This window comes from Papaver somniferum, chromosome 9 (assembly GCF_003573695.1).
Source record: "Papaver somniferum cultivar HN1 chromosome 9, ASM357369v1, whole genome shotgun sequence".
Taxonomy (NCBI): Eukaryota; Viridiplantae; Streptophyta; class Magnoliopsida; order Ranunculales; family Papaveraceae; genus Papaver; species Papaver somniferum.
Window position 1 is genome coordinate 1,089,260 of NC_039366.1, and position 19,473 is coordinate 1,108,732.

The 19,473-nt window shown below is 36.5% G+C and overlaps 2 protein-coding genes and 3 non-coding genes across 7 annotated transcripts; 3 read left to right on the forward strand and 2 right to left on the reverse strand.

Moving 5' to 3' along the window:
• The first annotated feature begins 4,279 nt into the window (after nucleotides 1-4,279).
• TRNAF-GAA lies at nucleotides 4,280-4,352 on the forward strand. The gene has a single exon. It is a non-coding gene; the product is annotated as a tRNA-Phe (tRNA).
• A 1,320-nt stretch (nucleotides 4,353-5,672) lies between these two features.
• LOC113307709 lies at nucleotides 5,673-7,683 on the reverse strand. The gene is made up of 3 exons (XM_026556157.1): nucleotides 7,542-7,683; nucleotides 6,949-7,449; nucleotides 5,673-6,864 (listed from the first exon to the last, which is right to left on the reverse strand). The coding sequence occupies exons 1-3, from the start codon at nucleotides 7,639-7,641 to the stop codon at nucleotides 6,245-6,247; spliced, it is 1,221 nt and encodes a 406-aa protein (XP_026411942.1). The 5' UTR covers nucleotides 7,642-7,683; the 3' UTR covers nucleotides 5,673-6,244.
• On the forward strand, nucleotides 5,892-5,964 carry TRNAF-GAA. Its single transcript has one exon. It is a non-coding gene; the product is annotated as a tRNA-Phe (tRNA).
• Nucleotides 7,684-9,285: 1,602 nt separating the features above from the next.
• TRNAF-GAA lies at nucleotides 9,286-9,358 on the forward strand. The gene has a single exon. It is a non-coding gene; the product is annotated as a tRNA-Phe (tRNA).
• Nucleotides 9,359-14,362: 5,004 nt separating this feature from the next.
• Nucleotides 14,363-15,459, reverse strand: LOC113309075. 3 transcript variants are annotated; one of them, XM_026557506.1, is made up of 3 exons: nucleotides 15,159-15,459; nucleotides 14,853-14,906; nucleotides 14,363-14,758 (listed from the first exon to the last, which is right to left on the reverse strand). In XM_026557506.1, exons 1-3 carry the CDS (start codon nucleotides 15,339-15,341, stop codon nucleotides 14,702-14,704), a joined length of 294 nt encoding a protein of 97 aa, XP_026413291.1. In that variant the 5' UTR covers nucleotides 15,342-15,459; the 3' UTR covers nucleotides 14,363-14,701. The 3 variants fall into 3 exon arrangements, with proteins under 3 accessions (XP_026413291.1, XP_026413289.1, XP_026413290.1); XM_026557504.1 differs by having other exon boundaries at nucleotides 14,363-14,774; XM_026557505.1 differs by lacking the exon at nucleotides 14,853-14,906 and having other exon boundaries at nucleotides 14,363-14,774.
• Between the last annotated feature and the right edge of the window lie 4,014 nt (nucleotides 15,460-19,473).

Here is a 19,473-nt window from a genome sequence, read left to right on the forward strand (position 1 = left end):
ACACCCAATTAACTCGTTCAACATATTTTTCATATCAAATACACTTATTCATAGCTAATCAACAAAAAATAAAAGTAAAATAAACCGACATTTGTTATATTAACACAAAAAAATACCTGGATAAGAGCAACACAACCCGTAATTTGTGTTATGTTCCACCTAGAAGCTTTGCAAAGATTCTCCATCACACTAGCAAGGAGGGCGGTGCCCCACGAGTACCTGGGAACCTCGTTTGTTTCCGGATCGAGACTGGGAGTCTTCAATCACTGCAAATAACAAGCATTGACCTTATTTCCTGAGAAATCTGGAAAAAAGACGGTCCCAAGAGCGTGCAACAAGTAAGCTATAGACGTATGTCTAGCTCTTTCTGCGTCCATTGTGATCTGTCCATTCCTGGTTTAACGGTAAGAATCCTCAAACGAACCAAGTTAATCTTCCTCGACTTATTAACTGTTTCATAAGTTTCACCCGGTTCATGAAATCTCTTTTTAGCTCTGGGAGCGGCTTCATAACCAATTTCAAACTCTTCTTTTGCTTCCACTTTGTCCCATTTAAGATAGTGGTTAACCAAAATATAAAGCTCATCATAAGGTAGAGTATTGTTGAAACCCTCATACACAGCCTTTCCTTCCAGAGAAAGACCGGTGATTTCCTTCACATCATCCGGAATAATAGTTATCTCGCCGAAGGGGAGTTGGAAAGTCATGGTTTCGGGCCACAATCTTTAACTAAAGTTACAAACCGTCACAACATCATACGTTTGCTGCAGCGCCTCGATTCCGGACATAACCCCGAAGCTTTTACCAAATCTACCACATCTGGATGCTCTGGATGCTCACCCTCCAACAACCAAAACTTTGGTTGTTGGTGCTTTAGTTTAGGGACCGCTTTATCAGGAAACTACAAATAATATAAAATTTTGGTTGTTACGATTGAATATCCATAATAAACTGAAAACAACATATATTAAGTTTGATTTATTACCTTTGCGGCACAGACTCTAGCATCCCATGATGACTCATAACCAATCAAGATGGAACGATCTCTTGGCGAACCCCAAGGTCTCACATTACTCTTTTTAGGTAAAAACTCCATAGCATCAATGATGTCTCTTGCATTATCCTTTGGTGGATATTTCTTCTTGTCTCTTGCCACTGCTTTACCTTTATCAAGAGAAACACCACTAGAAGTGCCAACTTCAGTAATCGCAAGTACACCTTGATTTCCACCTTCATTTCCTCCAATAACAGCAACATCATCATTTCCTCCACCTTCATTTCCAGTAACAACATCATCATCACTTGTATTCCTTGCGTTTGCACCCAATGGTTTTCCGTGACGAGGTTGCGGAGTGGGATCACTAGAAGGTGTTACTTCTACTGATCTTCTCTTCCTCTTTTCTTCTTTTCTGTTCAAAGACAAACCAGACCAAAATGCAAAAGAAGATAAGTCACAACGGCTGGGAAATCTAGGCAAAATCTAGCCGAAAACCAACAAACGGCTAGGATGTGTACAAAGTTCCACACGAAAACATAATTACGGATGGGATGTTTATCAAAAGTCCAATCCGTAAAAAAGAAACGGCTAGGATAAATAGAAAATCCGAGCCGCAACTATAATAACGGATGGGAAGTTGACTTATCGACCAAGCCGTAAAAACCATAACGGCTGGATTTTTCTTCTTCTTTTCATTGCTTTCTCATATTACGGATAGGAGGACCTAGCCGCATAAAATAATCGGTTGGGAAACTATAATTTACGGTTTGGAAAAACAATTACGGACAGCAAAACCTAGACGTTACCAGTACCGATGAAACATGCATTCGAACTCAGAGACATATACGGCTAGGAAAGTCCCAGCCGTGATTCAGTCTTTACGGATGGGAATATTCAATCTCGTACGCCTCGACCAGAATTACGGCTGGGAGTTCAACAATTTCCCATCCGTGAAAATAAAAACGGTTGGGAGTTCTTATATCTCCCAACCGTGTTACAATTAAACGACTGGGTATTCAACTTATCCCAACCGTGATACCTATTTACGGCTGGGAATCAAAGAACTCCCAGCCATAATCAATTTCTAAAACTGTTTTTTCAGACCTAAAATCTTCGAAACCAACTGAAAGATCGAGAAAGAGCTTAAATAAACAGTGGGTATTTCGATTCATACCTTACTGCTGTCATCTCAGGAGCCTGGGAAGCTGGTCCATCTCGTTCATTCAATTCCTCTTCATCTTCACTTACCACTTCATTAGTTGGAGTTGGTTTCTTTGCACAATAGGAGGTTGATTCGACGAAAAATGACCTAATTTTTCCTTTGCTTTCATGCTTTTATACAATGAGTGTAATCGACGACGATTTTTTTTTGAATCGACGATTAAGCGTTGATAAACGAAGAACAATGGAAGAAGAAGAAGAAATAGAGGGGAGGAGAAGAATGAAGGGGGGGGGGGGGTCAGTTTTTCTTTTTATTTTCAGTTTTTTTACATTTAATAAAATTCAGTTTTTTTTTTAAATTGATTATCAGTTAATGGAAGGGTAAAAGTGTCATAAGTTAAAATGATTGAGGGTGTTTTTGAACTTTTACATAATTCTGATCTCCCCCTGTACCATTTAGTCTCCACCAAGCATTTTAAGCCCCCAAAGTTACACCCCCTCAAAGCCCCAATAATAGGGTTCTAAAATAAACTCATGACTTTACCACGGCATTACATTTATATCGGCCTAAAATGTCGAATTCTGTTACGGTTTTTACAGACCCCGAAAAATATCGTGCCTTGGTAAATTTTTGTTAGTCATGGTAGAAGACAATTCAAAAGATCAAATCTTAATTACACTGATTCAAAATCAATGCCCATAATCTACCGTTGTAAACCTAGCTATTGTAGTCTTTAATGTGCAAGTGATACAAAATCTCCCCAGCCACCTAATTGGTGCACTTTTTACTTAATTGGTGCACTTTTTCTCGCAGCGAGCATTGATGCAATCATCCACTTGCCAAGGAGTGGCGGCTTTGTTGGCGCAGTTCAGTATCCCACAACCAAGCTTGCAGTTATCAGTAGCAGATGTCATCAAATTATCTGAAAACACTGCGTCATCATGGTGTCTACATTCTATCTTACAGTAAATAGCACATGGAATCCATCCTAACGGATCTTGACATTCCTTCATACATGTAGTCCAACACGCTGAACTTTGCCCTGCCAACATTCCCAACACAAAGATCACCATCAGAAAAGAGACCTTCAAGTTCATGCCTTCCATTTTTTTCTCTATCTACTAAATTCAAGCTTCCTCTTCTTTGTCAATCGATTAGACGCTAGAAATTTTGGTTGAAGGAGTTCTACATGGAGGATTAATTTATAGGATTCAAGCCTAATCGACATTGAATATGCGGATCTCAAATCATAATTTCAAGACGAACTTAATTGGAAATATATATCATGATTCTTCTGCATTAAAAAATGGGGTCATAATTCATAGGGATATGCAGCTAGAACACAGTACTGAACTCGCTTCTTTTGTTCCATAATGTTTCCATTTTATCTAGTCTGAAAATGCGCATAACTAAGTACGTGCATAACTAAGTAGTCCCTAGTTGTTAGGAATCTTTCCGTTATCTTTATCTTCTTTATTTTGAGTTCGTGGGATCAGTCCCAAGTTTCTAGCTAGGATTTAGTTAAATAAGTAGATCTGTGAATTAATGAGAAAGTTATCCAGAGAATTATCGAATGGCATTGTATGTTGTTATGAGGTTTGTCGCAAGAGTAAAACTTGGACGCTTGGATGTTAGGGTTCGTCTGTAAGCCTTTTTCTTTGTTACGAGGTTTAAGTCGCAAGACTCGTGACATGTGCACGTGTGGTTTAGAGAGTTAGAGAATGAGTTGGACTCTCTATTGAAGAACAAGAAAGTGTGATTTATCGCTGGAGTTCAAGCATCCTCAACAGTGATCAAATCAAAGTTGCTGTAATTGATGCTTATGCTTCGTTCACAACTGGAAAGATGTTGTTGGGTAAAAATATCTGATCTTATAATTTGTGGGCTCTTTTTGTGCTGGTGTTGAAGTGTTTGGGGCTTTTGCAGTCTGTTCTTTTGAGTTTTTGATGATTTTTTTCGATGAAATTTAAACACATGATGAATGAAATCAATTTTATGTATAATATTAGAAGTATCATATTTGCATTGTACCGATGAAAGTTGCATCTCGCTGCAGCATTGCCAATATGATTGCTTCTGCCGGAAGTCACAACTGTTTTGCTCATTTGTGAGTATAAAACCGCGGGGATAGCTCAGTTGGGAGAGCGTCAGACTGAAGATCTGAAGGTCGCGTGTTCGATCCACGCTCACCGCATCTTTTTCTTTTGCAAGCTTATTATGCCAAGCTGAACTAGTATTTCAAATTGGTTTTGCAAATTTCACCTCTTGTTCTTTTAAGTTAGGATAAGATTATGGCATCAGATCCCGAAGACCCAAAGAAAGTGGAAATTTCACCTCTTGTTCTTTTAGTAAAAATATCCGCAATTTGATCTTTAGAGGATATGAAACGGACATCAAGAAGCTTGGAAGCTACTTGATCACGAACAAAATGATAATCAATTTCTATATGTTTCGTCCGAGCATGAAATATAGGATTAACTGTGAGATAAGTTGCACCAAGATTGTCACACCATAATATTGGAGGAGAGCGTGTAGATATACGAAGATCGGAAATAAGTGATTGAATCCACATAATTTCAGCAGTAGTAATGGCAAGTTCACGATACGCAGCTTCAGTACTAGAACGAGAAACTGTTTTCTGTTTACGAGCACTCCAAGAAATAATGTTACACCTAAATAGATACAATATCCACTTGTAGAACGACGATCATCAAGAGAACCAGCCCAATCAGAATCAGTATATGCACTGAAAGATAGTTGTAAAGAAGGAGATGGCTTAAGAAGTATACCAAACGTACTCGTATGCTTGAGATAACGAAGAATACGCTTGACTAATCCCCAGTGAAACTCTGTAGGAGCATGCATAAATTGACAAACTTTATTGACAGCAAACGCAAGGTCTGGACGAGTAAATGTTAAATATTGCAAAGCTCCAACAATTCTACGATATTCAGTAGCATCCGTTAATAAAGTACTACGATCAGAAGAAATATCACCAGAAGTACTCAATGGAGTAGTAATTGGTTTGACTCCATCCATTTTGGCTCGAATAAGAAGATCATGAGCATAACGTTGTTGAGAGAAAAATAACCCCGAAGAAGTACGAATTGCCTCAATTCCAAGAATATAAGATAATTGACCAAGATATTTAATTGCAAATTCTTGTTGTAAACGAGTGAGAATAGAGGTAATACCTGTAGTACTAGAGCCAGTGACAATGATATCATCCACATATACCAACAAATAGATAACGCAATGAGTCCCATTATAAATAAACAAGGAAGAATCACACTTGGAAGTAACAAACCAAATTTGCAACAAAAAATTGCTAAATCTGTGGTACCATGCACGAGGAGCCTGTTTAAGTCCATAAAGAGAACGATATAACTTGCAAACATGTGTAGAAAAACGAGAATCAACATAACCTGGAGGTTGTTTCATGTACACCTCTTCTTGAAGTTCTCCATATAGAAAAGCATTTTGCACATCAAGTTGATGAATGGGCCAATTGGAAGACAAAACTAATGTAAGAATAATGCGTATAGTACACGGTTTGACAACCAGACTAAACATTTCAGAGAAATCAATCCCCTCTTGTCATTTGATTACTAATTATATACCAAAGTAAACAGACCATGTGTGGTAGTCTACGAACTATGAAGTATAAAAACATGTCAGTCGGAGGCTCCACTTCTTCAACTTCTTGGTTTTCCTAACTCGCAAATCTTCATTAGTTGGGATAGCTCAGTTGGAAGATCTTCAGACTGAAGATCTGAAGGTCGCGTGTTCGATCCACGCTCACCGCATTATCCTTTTTTTTTTTCTGGTTTGTTTGGGCAAATATTGCAGTTTGAAAGCACCACCACGCACCACTGTTATGTCATCCCATTGAGTAGCCATTCAGTTCTTGATAACTGGAAATTAGTGCAAATATCAATGCCTGTTACTGATAGATTTTGCGTAAGGTTAATGTAGTACTGGCATTTCATCTAGGAAACAAATTATGTCCAAAACTAGAGATACTAAACACAAAGCACTATTCACAATCAAACGTCACTCTATCTTTCATAACATTATATCTGCTAACTATCCCGTAATCTGTACAAGAGTTGCAAGAAACCCAATACCAACAAACAAAATACTAATTTGCAATTTCAAGCCATATGAAGCAAGGAGAACAACTTTATCAATAACAGGACCACACAAAACGCCATCTTTACTTTTCGTCGTTGCTAAACTTAGAATACTAATACGAGTGACCCTGTTCGAATCTGATTTGATTTTCCATCCAGAATCTAACCCTGTACCTGCTCCTTTTATTTGTATAGTAAAATTTTGAACTGACGATCCTGCTTGAACACCCACTTGGAAGTCACCAACACATGCATCATTATGTTCACCAATGAAAACTGACAAGGCATACTCGGAACCTTTTTTTAGTTTAACTGATGTTTGTATCCCACTTGATTTTCCTGCAATGAGCTCGATTGAAGCCTTTCCTTCTGGAGCTGTATAGTTATGGTTTGTAGTTATGTATTTCACTGTTCCTAATATTTCCCATTGGTTTAATGGTGATTGAGTTGCATCTGATTCTGCATCGATTAGAACGCCACCAACGGAATTGTTGGGAAAAGCTGGCCCGTATTCAAATCCACCATTCGGCAACATGTTGTTTTGTAGGTTGTTTACTAGCCCTCCATATCGAACTGTGTTGATTACATCAAAATATTAACCAAAGATGCGTAGAAACAAAAACATATTGCAAACAAGGAAGTTTTATGTGCACATACCAGAACTATTGATAGGATTCGGAATGTTCTTGAGAATGAACGAATCCTCCAGACGCACACCACAGTCGGTAAAAGCAGTGGTGGTGTTACTGCATTCAAGACTAAGAGTAACCAACTCTCCATTTCCATGAATACCCAAATAAACACCATGAGTTTGCCAATGACTACTTTGATTCCCTCCTGCAAATTTATTTGAGAAAGAGACAACAACTGATCTAACTGGAACAGATATGGTGACACTAGTAGTATTATCACAATTTGTTCGAGCTGGTTGAAGACTAAATGTAAGTAAATAATGACTTGATTCTACATTTGCCTTGAATTCTTGTGTAATCTTTCCATTTTTGCCTAAATATCTGTAGTTTCCGTGTGATGATGTGAATACATAGCTAACATCTCCTTGTGAAAACCATTGTGGTAAATACTTGATTGTTGAATCCAATGCAGGAAATGGGTATGTTGAGTTTGTTGGTGGTATTTCTAAGTCAGGGTTTTGCAGATCTGTGGAACAACAGCAAATTGCGAGTTAAAATTGTAATTATAGTAAGAAGAATATTTGAATGACAGACGACATATGATATTGTTTTCGTTACCTGGAGATGCACTTGCTATTAGGAGTTGAAGAAGGAGAAGTAGACCTGCAGCTATTGCTTGCCATATCCCCATTGCTCTTGCCTGAGAGATAGAAGTCATAGTTTTGTACTTCTGCTGCTGTGTATTTAACTATTTATCATGAGACAAATTGGTTCGACCTTGAATGAAATGCAATAATATATCTATCTTATCTTGCGCTTGCGCTTGCTTCTGGCATAATATTACCTAGTACATGCATCATGCATGATGGCTTTGATTTAGACATGATTGGCCGAAAATTTCAACTTGAGAATTAAGTGTTTGTTTAATATTGTTGACTAGAAATAATAGCTCAATCTGATCAGTTTCCACATAATTGAGGTGTTAGTGACTCGATTAAGATTCAGACATGCAGCAATATCAACTTCAGCAGGCATCGTTCGTTATTATTACAAAAGGGTTAAGTGGCAAAATGTCCTAAAATGGACCCCAAGATTGTGAAAATGTCCTCGGACGTTAGGGAAAAGATTAAAATACCACATTCCGATAGTTTTGGGCATATTGATCAAAATTGGGCATCTTGACCGGTCAACGAAGTTTTGAAATTCCATTTTTATCCTTCTTAATTAAAACGCCCCAATCCGCCACTACCACCGCCACCACCAAAAGAACAACCACCAACCACCATCGCGGCCACCACCACTTCCACCACTACCACCACCATCGCCACCACCACTACTACTAGAACAACCACCACCAACACCACCGCCACTGCTATCGTCACCGCCTCCTCCACCACCACCACCACCAGTACCACCACCATCGCCGCCGCCACCACCATCGTCGCCGCCACCACTACCACCACCATCACCGCAACCACCACCGCCACTATCACCATCGCCGCTACCACAAATACCACCGCACCACCACCACCTGAATTCTAAATCCTGAACCCCAAACCCTAAACCCTGAATTTTAAACACTGAACCCTGAATTATGAACAATGTATCTTGAAGGGCAATTTCTACTACTTAACTCTCTCTAACATGAAATATGACGGAACGAGGCATTTTAATCTTTTCCCTAACGTCCGGGGCATTTTTCACAACCTTGGGGTCATTTTGGGACATTTTGCCATTTAATCCATTACAAAATTGAGGTGTTACGAAAACCATGACTAAACAAGGAGTAGCAAATTACAAAACTGCTCAAGTCTCAGACACTTGCCTTTAACATGGCACAACTGTTGCAACCAATTGTATCTATCATGCTATATAGTAGTGGCCCGGCGGGGGTAAAATAAACTCATGACTTTACCCCGGCACTACATTTATATCGGCCTAAAATGTCGAATTCTGATAAGGTTTTTACAGACCCCAAAAAATATTGTGCCTTGGTAAATTTTTGCTAGTCATGGTAGAAGACAATTCAAAAGATCAAATCTTAATTACACTAGTCAGTGCCCATAATCTACCGTTGTAAACCTAGCTATTGTAGTCTTTAATGTGCGAGTGATACAAAATCTACCCAGCCACCTAAAATTTGTCTCAGTGACAAAAGAAATATGCCACATGATAAAGATTATGTTATTGTGAGTCTGTGACAGAAAGCCACATTGTAGCTCAAAAGTTACCACCGGAAAAGCAAAAATCTGCCTCACGACACAAAGATGGGTAACGTAACACAGAATACAACTGGGGTGATCCTAAATTTGTCGTATGATGTTTTAACTAATTAAAACTTGAAGTACGATTAGTCAATTGCGCAGGTATAGCTTAGTTGGGAGAGCGTCAGACTGAAGATCTGAAGGTCGCGGGTTCGGTCCACGCTCACCGCATTTTTCAAAAGAAACTTTTTTTTTTTTTTTTTTTTTAACATTGAATTTTGTTTTCAAACATTCTCTGTTGATTTCCAAGACGATTCTATTAAAAGAGTACAATAGAATTTTGCTGGATCATGACCATGGTCTGAAATATTGGTTTGGACATGACTTGGGTTCACTTATGGTTATTTATGCTAACTCCCAGCAATTTGGTGGTGTTGGGGTTGTTTTCTCGACCCGTCAAATAGTTGGACTCTCTATTGAAGAACTAATTTATGTGATTGATCACTCGGACTGGAGTGCAAACATCTGGGATATGTGATTTTCGCCTATTCCAGTTCTTTACATAGTGGATGATAACTAATATTACCCAACCAAATGTCTAGATTTTCTTAGAGAATACAAAAAAATAAAAATCCAACATAAATTGTGTTAGAGAAAATGAGTTTATAAAAATTGAGTTTATAAAATAGTTTGGTTTTTTGGTCTTGAAAGGATTGGAACTTAGGACCTATTGGTCACTAAGGAAACTAGCTCATTTTCACTTATTGTGAATGAACCTTTAGTCCCACATAGGGAAAACTAAAGATGATACCTCTCCATAAGTATTGAATTTTTTGATATTAAGAGTGGCCCTTGGGTCATTAGCACTTTTGTGCGAGCGGGAGGACTTAGGCAATGGGCTAGTTGGTGCAACCACATATTTTCACACGCGCTTATCTTTTTGGCGAAACTTCCTTTGAATTATTATCTAAAAGATTTTAAACAAATCATTTCTTAATCGTTCGGGGCGTCTGACCCGACGGATGATTCCTCACGTTTTACAAACACATTATGATGCATGAAACGTTTTAAATCAATGCATGAACGTTTTACAAACACATTATGATGCATGAAACGTTTTAAATCAATACACGAACGTTTTATACTGTTTCGAAAAATTTGAATTAATTGAAATTAATTCCATTCGATTTAATGCGCATCAATGAGACTTCTCTCATTTCTCCTCTATATAAACCGACCACATTTTTCATTTCAATTCGTGTCCAGAAGAGCTACTATCCTCTTCTTTTTGTCTTCTTCCCCCGTGTGGTCCTTTGCTTTCATTCTGTGCGCAATTGCTGTTGAGGTCGTAAGAGTGAGCAAGTACTGTAGTGCTAACAGTACTTGCAACGGGAAGTTTTATCCTGGATACGACTTGACCACAGGGTATAAGCATCACTCATTTTTGAGGCGTACCGGTCAACTATCGTGTTAAGGACAGCGTGTTGAACACGTGACTCTGTCCTCTGTGTGCTGTCCATTTGAGTGTTCATTTACCTTCCAGAAATTATCAATTTTATTCTAACATCTTTCTTGAGTGTTTTATTGTTACAGACGCAACAATCTTAACACGATAGTTTTTTTTTTCTATCTGTAACAATGGGTAAGAACAATGTTGATGGATCAGCAAAATTTTCTGGGGAACTCATAAAGAAGATAAGTAATAATAATATTTGTTTATTTGATTATTCCTTGCATTTAACTATTGCGCTCAACAATCAGGGATGTAATTGTGAAAAAAAAATAAAAATAATAATAATAATTTTTTGGGTCAGCCGTAAAGTTTCGAGTTTATCTCCTAACCTAGAGATAATTTTCATAAACCCTCTTAGAAATAATGTAATAGACATCATGATAGTTACCCACGTAAAATTTCAGAATTTTTGGAGTCGTAAAAGTATTTTTCCGATATTTTACAAAACTGAGAAATGTTCCTGAAAAATTCTAACGAGCAGAAATTTGTTGTTAAATAAATTATTATTTATGGGGAAACCATGAGTTTTTTGAAATGGTGGTTCAAACGAAGTTTGTAAATCTAAATGTTATCTTCAAAATTCATATTTTAGTTTCTGATTCGGAATTGTGGTTTGTGAATAAAGGTGTCATCTACAAAGGGACATGGCTAATAGGCGCATGTGGCTGAAAATAAATCTTCCAAAGATGGCAAAGGTGAGAATGTTAAATGGAACACTACGCATAGCTCTCGTAAGAAAGGTACGTTTCGCATATCTAAATCTAGCATTACTTTAATTAAGGGAGATTGTTATGTTTGTAAAAAATGTGTAGACAACATAAAACCTTAATAAGCAGAAAGATAATGCTAATTTAGTTAAAACAAACTAGAACGACCTTTGTGGCATGATAACCTATGTGAGAGACTGGAGTGGACTCTGAAGCCACGAAGCATGTTTGTTAAAACAAAGACCTGTTCACCTCTTATCTGAGAATAAGGGATGTTGAGAAACTCTATATGAGTAACTCATTTGCGACAGAGGTTGCATAAAAGGGAAAGGTCGAGCAGAAGCTCATATATAAAACATTCTCACATTAAATGAATTTTCATGTTACGGGCATATGCAAGCTAGAATCTTGTATCTTGTTCTACTGAATATGGTAAAAGATTTAAGATATTAAATTAATCAGTAAAACTTGTCGTAACTAAGGGCGGTGATTTTTCAGGCAACGGTTATAGGACTTAGGGTCTATATAAGCTTAATATGAACTCTGCTATAATGAATAATTATGATTCTTCTGCTTATGTTTGTGAGTCTTTGAATGTTTGGCATGGTAGAGTTGGACATGTAAATTATAAGTCTATGCTTAAACTATCTAATGTAGGCTGCATGCCCAAATTTAGTTTGGAAAAGGAACACAAATGTGAAATATGCGTAAAATCAAAGTATGCTAGAAAACCTTTTAGCAAAAATGTTCATAGAAATTCTAAACCCTTAGAATTAATCCACTCAGACCTAGTTGACATGAAATCAGTTCAAACTAGAGGCGGTAAGAAATGATTTGTTACTTTTATAGACGACTGTACTAGGTACTGTCGTATTTATTTGCTTAGAGGTAAGGATGATGCCTTAGAAGCATTTAAGAGGTATAAACTAGAAGTTGAAAACCAATTGAATGCTACCATTAAAACCATTAGGTCTGACCGTAGTGGTGAGTACATAACTCCTATAGGAGATTTCTGTGTAGAACATGGCATAATACACGAGGTTACCCCTCCTTATTCACCTCAGTCGAATGGAGTAGCTGAACGTAAGAACCGCACCCTTAAGGAGATGATGAATTCCATGTTAATTAGTTTAGGATTACGAACTTGTGGGGGGATTTAGCTGTCCTCTCAGTCTGCTATATCCTGAACAGAGTACCTTTTAAAGGATCAGATAAAACTCCATACGAATTGTGGAAAGGTAGACAACCTTCTTAAGCATACTTCAAAGTGTGGGGGTGTTTGGCTAAGGTTCAGATCCCTAAACCTAAAGCAACCAAGATAGGACCCAAAACTGTTGACTGTGTCTTCATAGGGTATCCTGAGCATACACCTGCATATAGATTTATGGCTGTGAATTCTGATATTTCTGAAATTGGTGTGAATACTATTATGGAGTCTAGGGATGCTGTGTTTTTCTTTAAAATCTGACTCTCGTAAGAGAGGTGTTGATCCCCTAGATGTCCCTTCAACCAGTCAGACTTTACCTTTAGAGGAAGATGAAGTAGAATTTGATCCTAGGAGAAGTAAAAGGGCTAGAACCAAAACCTCCTTTAGACCTGACTTCATAACACTAGCAGAGTCTGATCCTCCGACTTTGTAGTGAAAGGTTGTGAAAACAAAGTTTTTAAACTGAAAAAATCTTTGTATGGATTGAAATAAGCACCTAAACAATGGCATGAAAAATTTGATCATTTAATGTTTTCTAGTGGTTTTAGAATCAATGAATATGACAAGTGTGTATATACTAAGCTTGTAAATGATGCCTATCTGATTGTATGCTTGTATGTTGATGATATGCTTATAATTGGTACAAACATGGATGTAATTAATTCCACTAAGAACATGCTGAATGAGAACTTTGGTATGAAAGACTTAGGCCCTGCAGATGTAATCTTAGGGATGAAAATTAGGAGAAATTCTAACGGTTATAGTCTTAGTCAATCTCATTATGTTGAATCTGTGCTTAGAAAATTCAATCATTTTTGATTGTAAACCTGCTTATACTCCGTATGATCCTTGTTGTAAACTCAAAAAGAACAGAGGTAATGGAGTATCACAACTTGAATTCTCACGAGTTATAGGAAGTCTGATGTATTTGATGAACTGTACTAGGCCTGACATTGCTTATGCTGTGAGGAGGTTAAGTAGGTATACTTGTAATCCAGGGCAGGAACACTGGGATGCACTTTTTAGAGTGTTGAGGTATCTGAAATACACGTTGACCTTTTGTTTGAATTATGAAAGGTATCACTAGTACAAATCTTCACATTGGCCACACTTAATCACCGTGTCCATAGGCTTTTGGTCATGGATTTTTTTCACTCCAAAAATGTGGCATCAGGTGCCGTGACAAAGTGGTATCTTTATGGCTACATAAACTTTGAGTGGATATAAAATATGATTTACCATGGCCATAACTCTAAAACCGTGTCTATATGGTACTCATTATTTTTTTTGTAGTTAAGCATTTTCACTATCACCATGGCCATAGGATCCTTATAGACACACAATTTAATTTGACCGTGGCTAGAGTTTACCTTAAAGCCACATAGATTTTATTTTAACCCTGGCCTTTGCTATCAATTAGACACGTAAAATTTGTTTTATCGTGGCCAAGCGATAAATTTTCTAAGGACACACAATTTTTTTTAACGTGGCTATTGTATATCTTCACGACACAGGGAACCAGTAAAACCATGGCCATAAATTTCTTATGGACACACAATAAGCTTTGTACGTGGTTAATGTATACCTTAAGGCCACATGGATTCATTTTAACGATGGCAGAGTATAATGTGGCATATTGACAATGTATAGTTTCGGGTGATATTTGGTACAACCATGGCTTAACCCTCCAAATTACGCTACTGATATATATGAATCTACCGAACCGCTATTTCTTCCCCCAAAAAATGTACAATTAGAAGCGAAAATATTCAAAACATCAAAATATTATTTATTTATTTATTTTAATAATAAAGGGTAGTTACATCACTGACCAAAGCCTCTTTAACATAAGGAAATGCGATAACAATGACCATTCATCCAGGACTTGGACACTTGGCATAAAATTGCAAGTATATCGACCATAAAGTTACAAGACCTGTTACCAAACTTACAAGCATAGAATCGAGCAAAACTTGAATAAAATTATCAATCTATTATTACAGGAGTGGTAGTCCACTTAACACTACACTGAGAAACAATGATAGAGTTGATAATAACATCAGTCGCTTCGAAGTAAACTTGGATCAGCTCCTGGTATGCAAGCCAATATGACTTTAGCTTCAGGCTGTTGTGCTTGGGATTTTTTGTCACCCTAGAAGTACCCTGCTGTTGTGCTTGGGATTTTTTGTCACCCGAGAAGTACCCTGCATAATAAGAAGACTTCAACCAATTCCGATAGTAAGATTTCAATCTATATAAAAGATGAGGTGAACATCAAGACAAAGAAATTATATTTACCATGGTACCTAGAGAGCAAAATTGTGAACACATACTAGCCACAACAATGGCAACCTGTCAAAGTGAGGTATTCTGCTATTAAAACATCTCGAATCGACAAACATTACTAGGAAATTATAGTTCTGTTCTCAAATACTACTCTCTCCATTACTTTTTAATAGGCCAGTTTCTATAATAAATAAAGTTAGTAATTGTTTTGTGGTTCCTTACCGAAGCGACGAATAATGTGGATGTTGATTTGAGATACTGGTAACAAATCAAGCCAAATTAATTACAAAGCAAAATTAAGGAAAAATAAAATCTTACCCTTGAATGTTTGAAATAAATTTTGAACTGCCCTGCCAGTAACCTCAAAAGACGACAAAGATAACCAGAATTCATTAGTGAACAAGAGATGGTAATGACATCTTCCTCTTTCACATGGATTATTGAAGATACCCTTTGATACAGTTCAGGAGTAATGGGATCATAATCAATTGATCCTTCCATTACTTGGGCAAGCTCCGCATCCTTTAACACCACCAAATCCCAAATCAGCAAAACCAAAAAACAAAATTTCTCTAAAGCACAAGAATTGAACAGAAAATGTACGAAAAATATGATTCCATTTTTTTCGGTAAAATTCCAAAAAGAAAAATAAAGTGGGAATTCAATGAAAAAATTCTCTTTCTTAAACACGGAGAAGAATAAGGCTCTGAAAGAATTGATGCTAAATTTAGACTAGGGCTTGTAAAAAAAGGGGGTTTTAAGAAATACGAACCCCGTATACAGAACCCAAAAGGAACCCATGTTAGGGCTTCTTCTTCTTATGAATCTACACAGAGAAAACAACTATAAAATGTAAATCTATTGAGACTTGTATGTAACGTGAAAAACAGTAGAGCGAGATGGACTAACTAACCTTGAATACCATTTTCTTGTTTGAGTTGCAGTAACTGAAGAACACCATCTTCTTCTACTTCGATCAGCCCATCGAGTTTTCAGTTTTGATTCGTAAATAGCTTTGTCGATGAACTTTCTTCTCGGTCTCAGTAGTTAACAGTGTTTTTAGATTTGATTTGAAGGGAAAGGAGAGGATTTCTGGGGAAAGTTAGAGACAGATCTTGCGCCGCTGCATACTGTTTTTTTTTTCTTCTTAGGGTTGCTGGAGGAGGAGAAAACAAAGCAAGGAGCAAATGTGTGTAATTTATGTAAACCTAATAAAAATGAATTCGGAAAATGACGAAGATGCCACAATTGCTAAAGGCTGATACCGCTACTGCTAGGGGCGGGTACCAATCCATATAGGACAAAGTAATCTCAACCGTTGGATCTTGGATTGGTATCCGTCCTTAGCAGAAGTGGTAACAACTTTTAGCGATCATGAAAATGCTGGATTTCAAAAACGCATCTTTAAAATGTTTTGGTATTTTTTCATGGCTTCTAATTGGAGGTAGCATATTGATGGAGGGTGTACCAAACCAAAGGGAATTGGTGTTTTGTCTTATTTGGTTTTGGGTACATCCCAAGCAATATAACACCCCCATCAGCAATGTTGTTTCATCAGACTTGAGTCAGTTGACATAATTGTCCAGGGGGTATTAAAGCATAATGCAAATACATTTTAACATTTTAGCTAATATATGGGAATTCATTTTATTTTTAAGTTGGTTCTCTTTAATTTTATAGTTTAACCTGAACCAGGATCATAGGGACAAAGACAAGGACGGTAACAGAAGACAATATACCAAAGGGTGTCTTGATATATCTCAGGTATGATATCAAAAATAAGTATTGGATAAGATTACTTTCACATAAAACACTAAATCAGAACCACCGAGAGGGAAACCTGACGTCGTATAGATTATCAAACCAAGCAGTAGACGGAAGCCATCCAGGTTCATTCTCGACTACAAGATGAAACCATATTGTCCCAATTTTTATGGACCAAATTGTATTAGCTGACTCCTTAAGCACAACATATTCGTGTACAATTTCTTTCTAGTTTATTAATAACGTTATTATATGCTTCAAAAAAAATGCCAAAAATTATTTATATGGTTTTGGATTTCGTTCGATCCTGTGTGATCGTATTGGACGCTAGATATCTTAGTGTAAATTAACCCAATTACGGATCACAAACTTCGATTTAATCTTCTTATTGGCTATTTTTTTAATGGGTGCACTTTTATTAATTTTCTTCGACATGAGATATTGTTTCATAGGAGTTTATAATTTTCCGAATATTTTTGTTTAAATTGATAGTTTTTCTCGGCGTATCAATTCATGTTTCAGTTTCACAATAATTTTTTCGATATGCATTCATATTTTGTATTTTTTTTTTGGATTTAAATGCACTAGATAATACTCAGTTTAACTGATCATTCACTCGAATCCATCTTAATCAATCCAATTATACTCAACTTTCTTCGGCAATCGCTGGATAATGCTTGAGTATCCACAAAGTTATTCCAGTTCTACTCAATGTTGCTCAATTTCATTAAATCATATTTAAAATCACATGATCATGCTCATACCCATACTCAATATGGTATATTATCTACCTAATTCCATTTAATTTAATCCAATTATATTCAACTTTCTTTCACAATCATTGAGTAACGCTTACTTTGAATGGTTATCCACAAATTTAATCCAACTTTACTGAGAATTTTTCTTCATTCCATCAAATCATACTCAAAATTACTTGATGATACATATGACCGATTACCCACCCAATCCCTTCTAGTTCAGACACATTGTACTACCTTTTATCCCACGATCATTGGATAATGCTTATTGTGACTAATTATCCACAAATTTAAGGATCCGATTACTGATCCACCTAACATTATTAGCCTCAGATTACTGGAGGAACAACTTCTTGCAAGTGTTGCTTAATTTAAATATATTTCTTTTGGTATAAAAACTAAAAAACAACCAAGAAAACGGTTGGAATTAGATTACATCCAATCGAATCTAATTTTACTCAAGTTCACTGGATCTTATTAACTTCGGTCTCACTCAATGACACCTTTATTCATCAATTTTGGACTTTGAATTTTATTTCAGCTAGCCCGAGTTTTTTTATGCTTAAATATTTAGTTTTTTTCTGGTCGGTTTAAATATTTATATTTTTATTCAAGTACAAACTTCGTCTAGCCTCACCCCATTTTAAATGATTTATTAGAATTCGTCGAGGGACTTCGTTTGATATCAATAGATTCATTAGTCATACATCGACCTGCAGTAAGAAACCACAAACTTGGATCACATAATCATCAATTTGATCTCCCATTTTTTTTTCTTTTTTTTTTTACAAAATTGAACATATGTTAGTTATATATTTCGTAAAATTTATTTTTGATGTGGTATGTGGTATCAATCATGGTTTGACAGGTGGTATTTAAGTCACACAATCTGTGTGGTGTTTATTCGACCAATAGAAAATCAAAATCTTTAATTGAACGAATATAAATGCAAACACAAAAACTCATATGGATCAATCTTACACAAAGGAGGGAAAACTGCGATCTCCATGGGCGGGAACAACGAAATTTTGGCGCAATATTTCCTCCTAAATTTCAATAGTTTTTTAACCTCAAAACCCTAACCAAGTCTTATTATATTCCTCCCTCTTTGGTTACACTCTTTTTTCTCTTTCGAACCTCGAAGCCTCCGAGAAAACTAACTTCACCACTAAACCACCAAAATATCAATAAACAAGAAGCAGAGTACTATTTTTCTCAACAAAATCAGAACACAATACCTCTCTGAGTGGTTAATCAACCATAAATCAAAACCAATCTGGTAATCTAAGATTTTCTCTTGTAAGTTATTGATTTGTCAGAGATTTGAAGATGGAGAAAAAGATGATATATCGATTTATCTTTTTTCCTATAATCGTACACTGATTTCGGAGGTATGAAGATCTGTTTTTCATTATTAATTATGTGAATTATTATTTGATTGAATTCATGTGAATCAATTCAAAATCAATAAAATCTAGGTCTATTTATTATTCTCATATTGTTTATGGCTGATTATAGATTTGATTATTGAAATTTTCAGATTATGGGTATGATTTGATTTAAAATTTGTTGAGTTGTTGAAAAGTTTTTTCCCTGTTCAATGTTTCAGGAGATGAATCACTTTTTCTTATTCACAAACTTGCTGAGTACACATGAGTGTGATGTCATGATGGTTTGATTATAATTAACAGGGCTTGTGCAGTGTTGAAGTTCTAAGTTCTTGTAGTTCAAATTATAAGTTGGTAGAACTCCTGTAGAATTGTTGTGTGCAATTATTGAATCATTGCATTTTTGGATATGGTGTGTAGTTAGGGAGTATTGGTGCTATGACTGACCCGAAAGCAGGATTGGCAGGATAAGTTTAAAAACATGAGGAGAGGGAAATAAGAAGCAGACAATAAGGATGATAGCTCTCCCAAGTCGAGTTAGCCAGGGTTTAACGAAATCCCTACACAGATTGAACCCAGAATGAAGGTACATCAAACTTTCAATGGTTCATAATTAAGACTATCTGGACTGTGTGAAGTGTTGTGATTGTTAGGAGTATTTGTTATTTAGAGATTTTTGGCTTTGAGTTGGAGAGGGTACTTCAATAAAGAGGGTGAATTGGA